Source organism: Lytechinus pictus, chromosome 3 (genome assembly GCF_037042905.1).
Source record: "Lytechinus pictus isolate F3 Inbred chromosome 3, Lp3.0, whole genome shotgun sequence".
Classification (NCBI taxonomy): domain Eukaryota; kingdom Metazoa; phylum Echinodermata; class Echinoidea; order Temnopleuroida; family Toxopneustidae; genus Lytechinus; species Lytechinus pictus.
This window is the reverse complement of record NC_087247.1, coordinates 18,717,416-18,734,741: the sequence shown is the minus strand read 5'-3', so window position 1 is coordinate 18,734,741 and position 17,326 is coordinate 18,717,416. Positions and strand designations below refer to the sequence as shown.

Genomic DNA, 17,326 nt, shown 5'->3' with positions numbered 1-17,326 from the left:
TGTTTCTACTTGAACTTATGAATGAATGATTTTAAATTGTCTGTTGTTTTGACTAGTTGGAGGAGGTACGGATTCACACACCACAGTCATCACTACAGCAGCCATGACAGAGCTTCCTGTACTATCATCTATGCTTTCTCAGCTCTTTGAAAGCTCCAAGTACCTTGATGATGTGGCCTTACACCATCTTATCAGTGCTCTGTGTAAGCTGTCGTCAGAAGCAATGGAACTAGCATACTCAAATAGGGTGAGTTTGAACATTGTAACCAAGTTTGACTAGTAAGGTATAATCTGAAGAGGTGTCTAGAGCCTTGATGATCTGACCTTACACCATCTTATCAGTGCTCTGTGTAAGCTGTCGTCAGAAGCAATGGAACTAGCATACTCAAATAGGGTGAGTTTGAACATTGTAACCAAGTTTGACTAGTAAGGTATAATCTGAAGAGGTGTCTAGAGCCTTGATGATCTGACCTTACACCATCTTATCAGTGCTCTGTGTAAGCTGTCGTCAGAAGCAATGGAACTAGCATACTCAAATAGGGTGAGTTTGAACATTGTAACCAAGTTTGACTAGTAAGGTATAATCTGAAGAGGTGTCTAGAGCCTTGATGATCTGACCTTACACCATCTTATCAGTGCTCTGTGTAAGCTGTCGTCAGAAGCAATGGAACTAGCATACTCAAATAGGGTGAGTTTGAACATTGTAACCAAGTTTGACTAGTAAGGTATAATCTGAAGAGGTGTCTAGAGCCTTGATGATCTGACCTTACACCATCTTATCAGTGCTCTGTGTAAGCTGTCGTCAGAAGCAATGGAACTAGCATACTCAAATAGGGTGAGTTTGAACATTGTAACCAAGTTTGACTAGTAAGGTATAATCTGAAGAGGTGTCTAGAGCCTTGATGATCTGACCTTACACCATCTTATCAGTGCTCTGTGTAAGCTGTCGTCAGAAGCAATGGAACTAGCATACTCAAATAGGGTGAGTTTGAACATTGTAACCAAGTTTGACTAGTAAGGTATAATCTGAAGAGGTGTCTAGAGCCTTGATGATCTGACCTTACACCATCTTATCAGTGCTCTGTGTAAGCTGTCGTCAGAAGCAATGGAACTGGCATACTCAAATAGGGTGAGTTTGATAAATATAACCAATTTTGATAAATACAATACTTAAAGCTCTTCCTGAAGAGCTTTAAGTATTGTAATGATGTTGCTTTAGACCACACTGTCAGGGCTTCTATCTAAAGAAACTATTTTACCAGCATTTTCAATCAGACTGAGTATAATATTAAGTGAAGTCTTTATATCTAGATTAGTTGGCATTATACCTATTCGAGGCATAATACATTATTTATTTTAAAAGATGTATGAACAATGGCAAGTTTTGTTGTTGATGATGTTTTATTTAAAAAAGTTTAGAATGGTAGCTGACACCTTTGTACGCCATCCTTTCAGTTTGTTAACTTTCGTCGGAGTCGATTGAATTAGTCAGCTCCAATTGATTTTTCATGTTTGAGGATTGGTAGTAAATACTAGACACTCTCTCATGTATGTTCTTTTTGTGCCCAACCAATGTTTATATCCAGTCATGATGTTTTATATGAACATATTTGATCAGAGCTCTTTTTCTTAAGTCAGATTAATTCATGATTATTATTTTTAATGGGGGTTGTTGGTAACTACCATTTTAACATTTTCATCTCCCTTCTATTTACAGCAAGAGCCATCACTTTTTGCAGTAGCCAAGCTCCTGGAGACAGGATTGGTCAATTTACCTCGCATGGAGGTCCTCTGGCGCCCTCTTACAGCACATTTGTCCGAGATCTGCCAGCACCCAAATGTCAAAATGAGGGAGTGGGGAGCTGAGGCAGTCACATCCCTTATCAAGGCTGCTCTAGCGTTCAAACACAGCCCTCCGCTACATGAAAATCTGGTAAATATGCATATTCAAGCGACATTTATTTGATCATGTTATGAGAACATGGGTCAAAGGTCATAAAGGTCACTCACAAAAACGGCTTATTTTTGCAACAACTTGATAGATCCACTAAAAAAAATTGAATTTAGACTTGATTCATAAATATACATTTAGAAGTGATGATCTGTTAAGTAAGTATGAAATTATTCAAAAATCTTTAAATTTAATCTGGCAATTGCACGGCGTGAATGTTGCCTGCTTTTTGTAGAGTATTCATCTATTCTCCATTTCTCCCTGAGAAGGTTGCTAAAAGATAAGAAGTTTTCATTGTAATCATTATATGTGTTAAAAATATTAATTTGATGTATGTTTGAATTTTAGAATACTACATAACATTTGTTCAATGAATAGTTGAATTAGTAATATCAGTAATCAACAAATTTGGCATGATATTTGTTTATTTCTCCCTGCTATAGAGGTTGCAGACACTTCTCCTTAGTCCTCTCCAGGAACTGTCATTAATTCCTCATGCAGACATCAGACAGAAACAGTTAGATTGTGTTCATCAGATCCTATCTAACAATGGAGAGACACTCGTCCATGGATGGCCTCTTGTCTTAGGGGTGATTGGTGCTGTTACTACTGACCAAGGGTACGTAGTTAATATCATTGCGGGGGTTTTAAAATGCTTTTAGAGGGCAGCTTGGAAAAAGTTCAATTTTAGATGTTATGACGAAAGTGGTAATATTTTTTGCTTCATAATAAAGACTGTTTTCAGACGATATGAGGTTGCCTTCATTGCCATATTTGTAAGATACAGCTTTTCCTCAGCTGCCCTAATTTTTTTTAGATTTTGAGATACCAGGGGGGTGTTTCACAAAGATTTAAGTATGACTTAGAGTCGCACTTAAATACCGAGTTGCGTACGGTATGAAAGGCTTGACCGCATTGGTCAGATCGTGTCATGAGGACGCGCACTAATGCGTAATTATCAATAAGATCGCGCGTTGCATATCATGTACGCGTCGGCATTTAAGTGCGACTTAAGTCATGCTTAAATCTTTGTGAAACACCCCCACTGGCGGATGCCAGGGGGGGGTGGCACAGCCGGCCTTTGTCTCCCCCCCCCCCCCCTTTGAGAAGCAAAATTAAAATTTGTAATGTAAAAATGCCGTTAAAACAAAAAATATGCCCCCCCCCCTTTGAAAGTGAAGACCTTTTTTTTTTCGGCTTGTCAAATTTTTCCTTGGAAAAATGTGCCCCCCCCCCCTTTTGGAAAATCCTGGATCCGCCCCTGAACAGCCCGACAATATGGTATCCATAATAGGGCAATTCTATAGTATATACACCTGACCCCTTATAGGAGCTTCCTGAAGTGACTGTTCTCTGTTTTAAAGATCATTTGTAAAGTTATAATGCGCACAAGGTATCATTACGCGATCAATTAATGAAGTAAAGTAAGAATGGAGTATAATGGGATTTGGACATACAAATTCTGAATTTTCTTCAAAACAACAAGAAGAGAAGAAAATAAACATACTCTATGTCTTAGTAAAACAATAAAAGTATTAATGATAGTATTTCTTCTGGATGTCAAAAGTAAGTAATATCATTCTGTTTCAATTCTTTTTTTTGTTTCTGATGCATTGCAGAGAGTCATTAATTCGATCAGCATTCCAGAGTATTCAGTTGGTCGTAACAGATTTCCTTCCCATCATGCCTTGCTATTGTTTACAAATCTGTGTTGAGGTGGCAGCCAAGTTTGGATTGCAGAAAGAAGAGCTTAACATCAGTCTCACAGCAATAGGTTTACTTGTAAGTTCTGAACAAATATTGTTTATATATGGTAATTTTATTTATCAAATTCATACCCCCCTTGCCATCATCCTCCCTCTTCCCTGTCATTTTCTCTCTACACTCCCACCCCCTCATCTCTTTCCCTCCTCCCTCTTCCCTCATGTTATATTTACGCCTCTGGCCCCGTAACACAAAGGTTAGCGATTGATCGCTAATTTGAAAGAACAGTTTTGATTGGTTCCTAGTTAGCCTACTAAGCAAAATGCGAATGCAATGATGATCTTGATAGGCCATTTCATTTAGCGATTAGTGATTGCCTGAGGTGTAAATGTCATTGGCTTGTCAGCCAGTCTCTCCATTCTGATTTTGGGGTCACAAGAGTATAGAGGTCATGGCTTACTGTTACCATTAGTTATAATATAATAATAATATAGGGTATTTATATTGCGCACATATCCACCTTATTAGGTGCTCAAGGAGCTCCTATATTACCGGGCTAAGCTAGGCGTTCACAGCGCACACAGCTTCTTGAGGAATTACTTCCTACCGGTACCCATTTACCTCACCTGGGTTGAGTGCAGCACATTGTGGATCAGTTTCTTGCTGAAGGAAATTACGCCATGGCTGGGATTCGAACCTACGACCCTTTGTTTCAAATTCCGGAGACTAATCCACTGGGCCACAACGCTCCACCATTATAGATCTATTGGTTAAATCATTGTTGACCTTGCATCATGAGTGAATATTGGACTGCTAATCTAATGAGGTGATTAATATTTCTGGAAAAAAAAAAAAAGTGGAATATATTTCAGATCTGCCAATGGCAGAGGCATAGATTTTGACTGTACCCAGTTGAAAGTGTATCTAGTTGTACATATTGTTGCTATGTACCAATTAGAAGGTATTCTCAAATAAATACTTTGCCCTTCCCCACTCTCTCTCTATCTCTCATTTCTTTAGTGGAATATCTCAGACTACCTGTACCAGAACAGAGAGAAGATCAGAACGGTGCTTAGTAAGGAAACCATAGGTGGACCTAAAACCACAAGCAATGGGGAGCAACCCATTCCTCCATTTGATGCTCTTTGGTTAACCCTTTATTCAAGGTTAGTTCATCCCCTTCTGAACATTCGGATCATAGGAGTGGTGGGGTGAGCCATTGTCAAGACACAATGGTTCACCCCTCTCTACTGCTATCTGATCAGAATGATCCACCACCACTACCCACTAAAATACAATACATAAGTATATTCACCGAGGTAAGGTTTAGCCAGGTTTTAAGGGCATGTTGCAAGAATCTTTGAAATCAATGACAAATTTCTGTTGCAAGAGTATAATTGATGAATTGATTTTACCTAGGCTTAAGAATATGAATGTAGCCTCTTTGTTGCAATAAGCAGATTAACAATCGTTTGCAATTGTAAGCTTACTACAGTACCCCATAAGAAAGCATGAACATTTGTATCACTGAGTGTTTCAGGTCCTCTTTTTGAGAGATCTAATGAGAATCATTGCCTTACCAGTGTGTAAGCTTGGATAACCACACTGCATGATCGATATTGTTTTACTGGGGCTGTCACACCTCCTCAAGTGGTTCCTCCATTATGTTTTATTGTGTAATATAAAATTGTGTGTATTTTTGAACTTGCAGGTTAGCTGACCTATGTGTAGACTCCAGACCAGCGGTTAGGAAGAGCGGTGGCCAAACTCTCTTTTCTACCATCAGTGCTCATGGAGCTCTCCTCAAACATACAACATGGCAGATTGTACTATGGCATGTAAGTCTTGTAATGATAAATCTACATTTTATTCAGAAAATGTATACTTAGTGTAGGAAATTGAAGGGCAAGTCATAGTATACATTGCTTGTAGAGTGTTTTGGCATTGGCTCATCTTGAAAAGCAGCTTTCGGTTAGGATTTTAACCTATAGTACATGTTTATGCAGCAATTTGCTATATGGTTTAGAGTCTCAACCTTAAATTCAACTTTTTCCCAGCTTAAAGTGATGCTAGGACAATATTAGTCTACCAGTATGGACCTTGAATCTGATATGGGAGATACGTAATCAAGGGCATGTGTCTGATATTCCATAAATAGAGTCAAAGTTTAGAGGTTCTTCCACAAATTAAAAGGCATTATGGGATATGAATAATTTTCACCTATTTTTCCTGTCTGTCTAGGTTTTGTTCCCATTGCTTGACAAAGTAAAGAAGTGTTCGAGCGTAGCTGCTACTGAGCAGTCAGAGCCCAGTGGGAACATTCTCATACATCACTCGAGGGATACAGCAGAGAAGCAATGGGCAGAGACCAAGGTTCTTACTCTAGCTGGTGTGGCTAGGGTCTTCAATACATGGAGATATGCACTTTTACCCCTAGGTAAACCTCTACAGATGATTTTTAGTTCACTTTAATTAATTTAATGTGAAAGGAATATTTCTGTGAGTGCATTAGCAGTTTTCTGTTGTAATTAGCTGCAAGAAAATTTTTTGGGTTAGTTCATGTCTTAAATCTTTGCTCTACGTTCACTGAAACTAGATAATAGCTCCTTTATATTTGCATCCTGTGCATCCGTTGTAATTGTAATGAATATTGGATACTACTGTTATCTTTGCAGGGGATTTCCCCAGAGCATGGGCACTGCTGTTAGAGCACATAGAAGCTTCTGCCCTGAGCCCAAGCAAAGAAGTCTCTCTGAATGCCCTCAAGAGCTTCCTAGAAGTCATCCAGATGAAGACACCTAAGCAGATAGTAACAGTCATCCCAGACCCTCAACTGACCCCACAGAAATCAGGAGGAAATGGTAGCCTTGAGACATCATCACTTGCAACGGATCTTCCTATTCCAGGTAGTGAGACCATCATTCGTATGCAGCCTGCAGGCTCAGTATCAAACTCTGATGCATTTGAAATGGACAATGAAAGGACTTTTGATGAATCCAATGGAAGCATGGAAACTGCTGAAGGGACATTCCCAGGGTTTGAAGATGCTGCCTTGTGGTCCAACGCATGGAGGGTTTGGATCAGTATAGGTAGCAACAGCACCAAACCACCAGAATCCAAAGCGGATGCTGTGCTTCCTACGCAAGCTTTCCTGACAGCCCTTGTCCAGATATTCCCCTACCTCTTTGATCATGTCAAGGACAAGTTTGTGGCATCGGACTTGCAGAAGTTGTGCTTGGTTCTGCAGAGTGCCGTATCAGTGCCAGTGCAGGCAGACATGTCAGTTTTCTTGATACCATCAGCCACTGAAACTGAGATCACTACACTGCAGTCTGCTGTCTTACATGTATTTGAAGTACTCAAAAAGGTAATTTTGTTGAAGGATTTTTCCCTCATGGTCTGACTAAAATCCTTCTTTGTAATCATGAATTTAAAATCGTAATTGAGGGTACGCATGTCAAGGTCAATTATGAACTTTAGAACTAATGCTTCATCAAGGAGGTTGACAAAACGAAGCAATTAGATACACTCCATGATACTCTTAAAGTTTAAAACAGTTCCTGATACAATGAAAGCTATTTTTCAAGTTTCAAGTTTATTTATTTCATTTTCCATTAAAAAACATACAAATCCAAGGATACATTCAAATTGGGAATACATGGTCAATAATAAAACATGGTCAACAAAAGGATCAATTGGCCTCATATAATGTTGACCATTATGTTGTAAATAATTATATAAAACAAAAAGAGAGAAGTCTAATCACTTACTCTTTTTTTTTAACTGAAGCCAATAATTTTTCAAAATCTTGAATGGGATGATTTTAAAAGGATAAAAAGAGAGGAATAAAAGATAATTAAAGATCTACAAGAATTCTATGAACACATGATATAGCTCTATGACAGGTTTGACTAAATTTAGGTATCCACTCTTTATGTTGCTGATGTAATATACTAAAATGATGGCAATTTCATTCTCAATTGAACCCCCAAGGCTGTTGCAGAAGGCAGTGAGATAATGCAGTCTATGTATCCAGCCATCTTTGATCAACTCTTAACCTTCATCACATACTCCTGCCAGCCTCCGTCATTCGGTCATATTGAGACCAAGGCTATCACTAAAGCTGCTCCTAAACAGGTAAGAAAAGAAAATAGTTCTCATATTTGCACAATCTCACACTATGAAATAGGACATTTAATTCTCTAGTATTGGATACAAATTGAATTTAAATTGGAATGTACTTTCCCTTTTATCTAAGCCTGCTTTTCATTTTGTACTTCATATCATGTTGCTACATGGTTATAGAATGAAGATTATAACATGAAATGGAGAAGAAGTCGCATTTATTCTTCTTTTTGTTACTTGTCAAGGCAGAAATTGAAAGAAAATAAGGTATCAAACTTAATATAAAAATGAAAAACCCAGAAATAATTTTTTTTCTCCAATTTAGCCATTACTCAGAGTGTAGCTGTATGTTTAGAATATGCTTGAAGTGTGAAATAATACACACTTTAGTTAATTTTGTTAAAAAGTGCATTGTCTGCAACTGTTGCCTCTGTAGAAATAATGCGCCAAGCTTAGTATATAAATTAACTGGTTGATTACTTCATTCAGTAATTTTCGTCTGGGCTTTTTGCAGGGACCTCTCATTACCAATAGTTGTTTTTAACTAGTATTTAACTCTTAGTCTACTTTAAAATTGAAAAAAATAGCTTTACAATGCTAAAAATGTAGTTATTAAACAATTCATTTCACTTCTAAATGAAACTAACTTCTCTATTTTTTTACAATGTAGTCTTAGTTTGCATTTTCTCATGGTAATTATCTGCTTTACTTTTTCTAAATAGGTTATTTAATTTCTTTTTTTTAATTCCCAATGTTTTTAGTAGTTGACAGGTTATGCTGCAGTAGGATAACAATGACCATCTGTTCCACAATCAGTTCTTTATTCAAATACTTATAAAAATGAAAGTGTCCTTGTCCATTATAATTACTAAAGAAAGGAAAATCATGTACTATTTCTTTGTGCACTAGAGTGTAAATTGTATCCTGAGAGTTGGATCAAACAATACCCCCACCCTTCCATGCCCACCCCCCCCCTCTCTTTCACACACTCAGACATATTGCTTCCTGGATTACTAGTTGTGAGGAGATGTAAGAAAATGGAACAAAAAGTGAAGACAAACATTTCCTGAATAATAACATGATGTGTGTGGTCTAGCGTCACCAAAAGGGAAATAATTACACCCAAAAGTGCATTGTCTATCCTCTGGAGTCAATGCATCACTCCCAGCCCAATTTAGATGTTTGGTTAGATTAAGATTCTAGCACCAGCTGAATTATAGCATTGAGGGACCTGAATGATTTCTTGAAATATTTAGCTGTACATAAGACTTACATGTCATAAGTATACAGAAGGGAAGGATGATACATTTTCCTGACTAAGCAATGATTTTGATATTGTAGAATTGACTGATATTTACCTCCAATCTATTTTGAACATGTAAAGATAAAATTTGCTTTATTAACTACACCCATTGGTTGTTCATAAATCTGTTTGTAAGTAATTTGTGACTTCATGAACGACTGGTGATCCTTATGTGGTGTATATGATTTACTACAAGAAAGGATCACCACTCGTTTGTGAAGTTGCTCCACTTAAACTTGCTTGTTACTTATGGAAAGCTTTGTGAAACACCCACCAGATCTTATATCTACTTTATAATGTCATAAGTCATGCATTTGTTCTAGGATAAACTGATTTCACATCATATATTTGGGTTTATTTCTCCAAAGTACATGTACATGGGCATTGTTCTCCATTAGTATATTGTTCATGTATGTGTATGCTATATACGTTCATAATTCAATATGTGTAGATTTTCCAAGTTTCTATTGACTTTAATATCCCATACATGTACATCATCAGTTTACTGATTGTGATTGTTGGACTTTATGGCAATATAAATGATGTCCCTTTAGACCATGATCATTGCCACATACAGGACATCCTTAAAATCCAATCCAGAACAACACGTTTCCTGTTGTAAAGTTTACTTGACATTCCATCATCGTTCACAATACGCCATTCCCTCGAGTTTCCTCTCTGGAAGGGAAAACCACACACACGATTCTCATGTTTGAGTCACCTAGGAGTCATACTTACATTTCCTTGTCTTTTATATCCAGGTAATAGACATTCAGTGACTTTAAAGTGGTGAATTGCCACGTGGTCTATTCCCATTTTGTCTACAACGTATCCATCTACTATGTACATTTGATGTAGTTGTCATTTAGCTCATTGACCATTTGGCCTAATCTACAATCAGGCTAAACCCATTTCATCTAGTATCCATGTGATCTAACACCAATTTTTATATGATTTATGATCTGATTATGAATCAAATTTTTATTTGACAATTGAATAATATTTAGTAGATATAGTGAAAGTTAGAATGTCGGGGCATAAGACTAAATGACAGACCTAGTGATGGTTTGACCAAACAGTACAGAGATCGCATTTATAATAGACCAAGTGGTAGACTGAAAAATCAGTCTATTTTGGTCAGGATATGCTCCGCTGAGACTTTGTCTGGCTTCGCGGCATCCCCTCCCTCCATAGACCATCATCCCATACGCGCCGCAGTGGTGGTGGTGGTAGACATTGTGCCGTGATATGGTAACACAAACACGATTGGCTGGTGCATCCGTATGTACTAGCTGCATTAGAAACGTTATGACAAACGATCAATGAACCTGACACCGGCACTTTGGAATAAAAATTTTGGATTTTAAATCACATATTTTAAGAAACTGGTAAGCTGATTGTATTCATAAAAGTTGGATTTTAAGGAGAAATCTAAGAGGGTGATATAGTGCATCCTTTTTGCCCATTGATGCAGTAGTTAGGCCTCGCATGAACCACCACCATTACAAGTCCTAAGGGAGTCTTGCGTCTACATGTATGTAGGAGGAGGGCTGAAAAATCAGAAAATATTAAAAATCTCCTAAACGGCAGATTTTTCAGTCTAACCAAGTGGATACTAACCACATACATACATATAATTGATAATGATCCATGTTGGCCTTGTAAAGTTTAAGAAACCCCATTTAATGAAATAATATACCGATAATTTGAGAAGTATTGTATGTATTCAGCAACCTTGAAAAAAACAATGGCACAGGTGCAAATTATCTCATTTGATCCCTTCATTTTGAAAAAAAAGAATCCTTTTATTTCTTGATAGTGCTCAGTGTTATCTGATAAATTACATCGTTACTGTGTGTATGTGTAGATTACCTTTGTTTTATTGACATGAAAAGGGAATTATTTTATCGTTGCAAAGTTATAGAAGAGGAAGTTACTGTTACAGTAATCCGTAGTATTCAAAGAATCAGGAATTGTGTGTATAGGTACTAGATTATGAATTACTTTATTTTTCTAGACATCAAAGGGGAAATATTTAACATACCAAAGTGCATGTGTGCTAACTTAAGGAGGAAGTTGTTGTTTTAATGATTTGGTAGTATTTGAAGGTTATAGTGTTCTATCAAGCAAGGACAAACTTAAACCTTTTTTTAACATTGTCAAGAATAGAAAGGTGCATGAAGAATATCCTAGAGCCTATTTCATAATGCTTTTATTTTTTGTTTGTGTTTATAATGAAAATTGATGCTCTTTTTTCCTTGAAGTTTGTTCATTTTAATGGGTCTGTTAATAAAATGCTTCTCATGTTTTATTTGACTTCCCTGTTTGTTTATCAATAGAAAAAGACTCAGGTAAATATGAGAAATTTGTATTGTGCATGGAGAAACTAATACCAAAATCCTAACATATTTGATGCTATTAAAGATGAGAAAAAGAAGTCTGTATATTCCCGCTTCAATTCATTGCAAAAAGAGAAAATGGTGTTAAATAGAGATTATGCACGTAAACTGAAACTTTGATTTATGGTCTAAACTCTAAAGTATTATTTCATTTTCAATATAAAAGTTTCTTGGTTTTGTGACATTTTAATTTTTTTTATATGTGTGCCGGATTTACTCCAGCATATCTGAAAAATTTAAAAGCTCATTCGAATATCAAAATTATTTTTGCCGTGATCATTTTCAAAACATATCTCCTTTGCATGGGAAGAGACATTAAACTCTTACATGGGTTTTACTCAGCCATATTGTCTCTCACATGGTCAGAAATTATGTGGGCCAATTTCACATTCCCTTCCCCAATTATCACTCATGTATAGACCATCAAAAAAGAATGAGTGAACTAACGTTTTCATTCACCAATATTGCAGTGATTGAAAAAACCATTGTAAATAAATCTAATCCAATACATCGTACTAACCACTCCCATCTTCATGCTTCTTTTCCCTTCATTTAATGCGACATTAGCTCTATCAGGGAATATTTGATTCTAAGGTACACTGTACATTCTTGTTCATGTTCTGTCGATTTTTATTTTCAGTATAATTTGTCCTCTTTTATGCATGTAGTCCACACCCCAGTTCCACTGAAACACCATTACTTAGTTAGCCTGACCAATTGAGCAATAATGTCTAATCCACATACCTTGCCAGTCCCAATGACATTTTCTACTTGCAGAAAGACCAAATGGGCCAGGTTTCATAAAACTTGTTCCTATCCTATCACAGATTTAATCCAATCAAATGACATGGATTCCATTTTGATTAGCTCTGAACATTGATATTGTTCACAAATTTTGTAAAATTCACAAGAGTCCAAGGTGCTGAAATTATTACTTAATTAATTATAAAATCCAATTGCAAATGTAAACATTGAATATATTTCATGTTTATGATTTATGATTACATGTATGACCTACATGTACCCCCCCCCCTTTTCTGTCAGTTACATAGTAGGAACCTTATTCTTGTAATACTTGTCCTTTTCATGTAAGACCATGGCTATGCTTGTATACATAAAAAGGGATAGTCCAAGATTAAGCAAGGGCTATTTCGAGAAACATACATGGGGCTTTTCATTCTACCTTCCTGTAACTTTATATAGCATTGATTGAAATGAAATGAAGATAAGGACATAACAGCTAATTGATAATAATAATAGATAATTTTTGAAAGTGCAGAACAGTTGTTATGATTTTATCAATTTAATTTTTGTTTTTATTTTGTAGTTGAATCTATTATCTGTCCACTTTTCTTTATTGAAAAAAAATGACAATGACTAAGAAATATGTGTTGGGTGTGGAATCCTTTTCTTTAACTTTATTTTATTCCATCTTTTTATATATAACCAAATGTGCCTGTGTCCTGATCATGCTATATTTATTTGTGTGATTTTGATAAGTTTTTTTTTTCTCAAATTCAATATTTCATTTTCATGCATACATTATATTGTTACATTATTCTTGTTTTTGTGTTTAGCTGCAATTCATTGATTGTGTTGTTGTTATTGTTGTCATCATGTTTGATTTGGTTCATTTTAAAATAAGCTTGTTTTTCAGGTATGCATCCAGTTTTTTTTAAAGTAACTCATTGTCACTTATTCACTTTTTCTTTTTCAAAAATTGTTTTCCATCTAAAAAAAATATATGAGGGATTTTGATTCCTGTAGATGATAATTTTTGTACTTTCCATTTGTTTGAGAACATCATTGTGTTTCCTAGCAAGTGCTTTTTCATAAAGCTTTATTCTGTGATTAAATGCACCTTTCTTCACTTTCATGATATGATTTTGTTTAAAATGTTCATCTTTACTTATTGCATATTTCATATAAATAATGCATGTAACTTGAGTAGGTTTCTTAGGTTCATGGCACACTGAATGTTAGCTGCTAAGGCGAGTGCCCATTGTGCACTATCTGAAGAAACCAAGTTTCCAATCATTGATGTCTACACACTCCAGGACAAGTGCTCTTTTGTTATTAGAGTAGTTTCTGTCCTTAAAGGTCAAGTCCACTCCTTAAAATGTTGATTTGAAGAAATAGAGGAAAATAAAAATAGCATGACCCTGAAAATTTCATCAAAATCGGATGTAAATTAAGAAAGTTATGACATTTTTAAATTTGGCTTATTTTTCACAAAACAGTGATATGCACAACTGCAGTGACATGCAAATGAGACGGTCAATGATGTCCCTCACTCACTATTCCTTGTGTTTTTTAATTGTTTGAATTATTTTTTATACAATATTTTATTTTTTTACAGATTTGAAAATAAGGACCAAGTTAATTGAACCATATAGTATTGAACAATGGCTAATTCCACATGTTCATTGAGGATTCATCGTTGTTTCACTTGACAATAAGGAGAAAATTCGAATATTTCACATAATAAAATACAAAAGAAAAAGTGAGTGGATGGCATCATCATTCTCCTCATTTGCATACCAACCAGGATGAAATAAAGCAAAACTTTCTTTAAAATGTCATAACTTTCTTATTTTACATCCGATTTTGATGAAATTTCAGTCTTATGCTTGTTGTATTTTTATCTTTTTATTCAAATCATCTCTTTGTGGGGTGGACTTGTCCTTTAAATAAGCTTATAATATTTATTACCTTTCAAATGAATTTGATCATTGTTATTTCACCACATTTTTGTAAATTTATGTCACTTACCAACATGAAACAGGAGAAATGGGAGAGTTATAGATCTGCCACACAGGTATGTAGATACTGGTTCTGTGGCCTAATGTGATTTGTATTCCCCTTCCTTTGACTGCAGTGTGTTTTCTATTAACCCCTGTTTGATATGATTATAGATTTAGCTTTAATTACCAAGAGATGCTATCTTTGTCAAGATACATTCGTTCATTAGCTATTATATGACGAGAAAGGAATGAGGAACTAAAAAAAGGTGTTGGATTAGTATTTAATTGAAACATTTATATGCCTAAACAATCATCACCTGGAAATCATGGCTGGGATGGGAAAAGGAAATACAGGTCTTGGTTTAATAATAATGCAATATTGTAACAAGGGGGCAAGCTAACATTTCAGGTCATGCGAATGGATTAAATTTAAACTTTTTAAAATTAAATTCACCCTTTTTTCTAGATAGTGTATTTCCATAGCATTTTGTGGTATAAATGTAACTATTTTAAAGAATTTTTTTTACAAGATTTAACACATCTTGAATTTGTGAAGTGATGTTGGTTCTAAGATAATTGATCTGTTATATTTTATGTAGCAAAGTAACTGTGAGATCATCAGTCAATTTATAATAATGGGATATATTTACCTAGTAAAAATTATAATAATGGGGACAGATTGTGATGTAGGTGAAAGAGATCTGGGGGGGGGGGGGTGCGAAAGCCCTGAATGCATTAATAGTCAAGTTCAGTGTATGTATGGATCTATCCATGGTGTATCCCATTTTATAGCAAATAAATGCAAAAATGCCAACTCTTTACAAAACCATAGTATATTTAGAGATAAGAGAATAACATAGTCAGGACTGAGTTGTGTGCGAAGTTTTTTAGCCTAACTTGCCGAAGATTTCATAAATATATAATATTGTATCCCATATTTAAGGGAGGATTAGCAAAAAGAAAGGAAAAATTATCATGTACAGAGAAGTTTACATATTTGATGAGAAAGAGAAGATGAATCATAACAAATGAAATTGAATCTTTGTCAAAAGTGTCCATATCCATCATTACTATATGATAATAATTCATTATATGGAGAGGAAATTAAATTCACCAATAACTGTGTATATACAGTTTATATTCAATTGATGTGATACCAGCTGTAAATATTTTGCTTTGAGACAATGACCTGAAAATAATGATCATGTTTTTAATCCAATTATGTGGTAAATTCTGTTGTCTTAATTAAAAATATTTTTAATGAGAATCATCACCAACATCACCACCCCCAAAAAAGTAAATAAACACCACCTTAAGTTAATGATGACAAGGATAAATATAGAATATTAGCATGTCTGGAATATTGTTATTTTATTTCATTAATTTCAAAATATAATCCAAGAACTACAAATAAAATGTGTGGTGTACTTGTGTACTTACCAAGCCATTAATATACTCTGTTTATCTCTCTACTTCCAAGAAAAGTGCACGGTTGTGGTATTCTCATTTAAGTAGTATTAGTAGACCCTTGTTTTTATGATAAAATTTATGTTTTTATTACATCCTCATTTCTTTATTGTGTTTGTAGGTTGTTGTTGTTTTTTGTTGTTGAAAATAACCTTTATACTGTTTTTTATTCATATTTTTCATTCCCTCAATGTGTCTGACCTTTTTTGTTTATCATGAATCATGTTTTCATTGATTTGAAACTAATATATTTTCATTGTTTATTACTAACCATCCTACAAATGTTTTTGTTACATGTATCATTTGTATGTCTGTATGTTTTATAGCAAGGTGCATGCTAATATACAAAAAAGTGTTATTTTCAGTCATGTGGTTTTAATATAAAATATATTTTTTTATCATTCATATTTTGTTTCATCATCATGTCAATGTAATTGTTGTACATTCATGGTATTGAAACAGTATCAGATCTCTTTCATTCTCATGGGTTTATCCATATCAAATGAGTATCATCAGACTGCCACATTATACCACAATCAGATATTTGTTAATTTATTCATGTTATGGCATGTATCACTGTGTCCGACTTATTTTGATGATACATATATGCTTTATTAGCCCAGCTAACTTCTGTCTTTAAGAAAGACTATTTTGCCATGATTGCTTTGTTGTTTTTAATAGCACTATTAAAAACAGAAACTAATTCTTAATGCAAGCTGTGGTTCACAAAGTTTACTGTATTTTTTCTCTTCATTCCATTTTCGCCTGGTATCATATACGTTTCTACTCATTCATTTTCCTAAGTTAGAAAATTTACTATTGAAAAGCAAGGGTGGAAATCTCTCCCCAAATGGGGGACCAGGGGCTGGAAAATTTGACAAGCAAAAAAAAAAAGAAAAAAAAGGTTATCACCCCAAATGTAAGGTCATTTTGACCAAATTAAATTTGAAAAGCAAAAAAAAGGTTATCACCCCAAATATAAGCTTATTTTGACAAAAATGAATTTGACAAGCAAAAGAAAAGGGTTATCACCCAAAAAGTAAGGTCATCTTGTCCAAAATACATGTTTTATTTCGATTTTGAATGATGTATTTCTTTCCATCATAAAATGCCAAAAATAGTAGGGGACATTTGATATTGTGTCCCCCCCTACTGTTATTGGTAGGGGGACGCGTCCCCCTTGGGATTTCCGCCCATGATGAAAAGAACTCTTGTAGTATTTTGTATGCCAAAGTGTAAAATGATAAATGGAATCCTTAAGGATGGAATTTGGGGGCAATTTGGGATTGTTAATTTAATAAAAGAATTACGTAACCTGCAAGATAGATCTTTTTTTAAATGTTGATTTTCATTTATATAAATTGTTTGATGTGCATGTGAATGTACAATATTAACATGCATGCACTCATATTATAATTTTAAAAAGAAAAATTCATATAAATATGTTTTTAAATTAAATTGACTATTGTTTCTTTTAAAGGTGAAGTTTGCATTGACATCCAAATTATTGTAATAGAAATAGCAAAAAGATGCATTAGTAAAGATTTGGCAAAAATCTATTGCAAATAATATAAAGTTTATGGAATCACATGTGAGCTGCCTCCCCATATGTCATGTGACATAAATAACACAA

At 34.8% G+C, this 17,326-nt stretch overlaps 1 protein-coding gene across 1 annotated transcript in view; it reads left to right on the top strand.

Annotated features, from left to right (window-relative positions):
• LOC129257688 (protein MON2 homolog) overlaps nucleotides 1–17,326 on the top strand; it is a 60,825-nt gene that overhangs the window by 32,157 nt on the left and 11,342 nt on the right. The window contains exons 19-29 of the mRNA XM_054896069.2: nucleotides 57–247; nucleotides 1,718–1,933; nucleotides 2,395–2,570; nucleotides 3,571–3,733; nucleotides 4,676–4,821; nucleotides 5,367–5,493; nucleotides 5,897–6,092; nucleotides 6,331–7,022; nucleotides 7,649–7,792; nucleotides 12,050–12,076; nucleotides 14,268–14,300. Coding sequence (XP_054752044.2) covers nucleotides 57–247; nucleotides 1,718–1,933; nucleotides 2,395–2,570; nucleotides 3,571–3,733; nucleotides 4,676–4,821; nucleotides 5,367–5,493; nucleotides 5,897–6,092; nucleotides 6,331–7,022; nucleotides 7,649–7,792; nucleotides 12,050–12,076; nucleotides 14,268–14,300 — 2,111 coding nt within the window. The remainder of the gene's footprint in view (nucleotides 1–56; nucleotides 248–1,717; nucleotides 1,934–2,394; nucleotides 2,571–3,570; nucleotides 3,734–4,675; nucleotides 4,822–5,366; nucleotides 5,494–5,896; nucleotides 6,093–6,330; nucleotides 7,023–7,648; nucleotides 7,793–12,049; nucleotides 12,077–14,267; nucleotides 14,301–17,326) is intronic.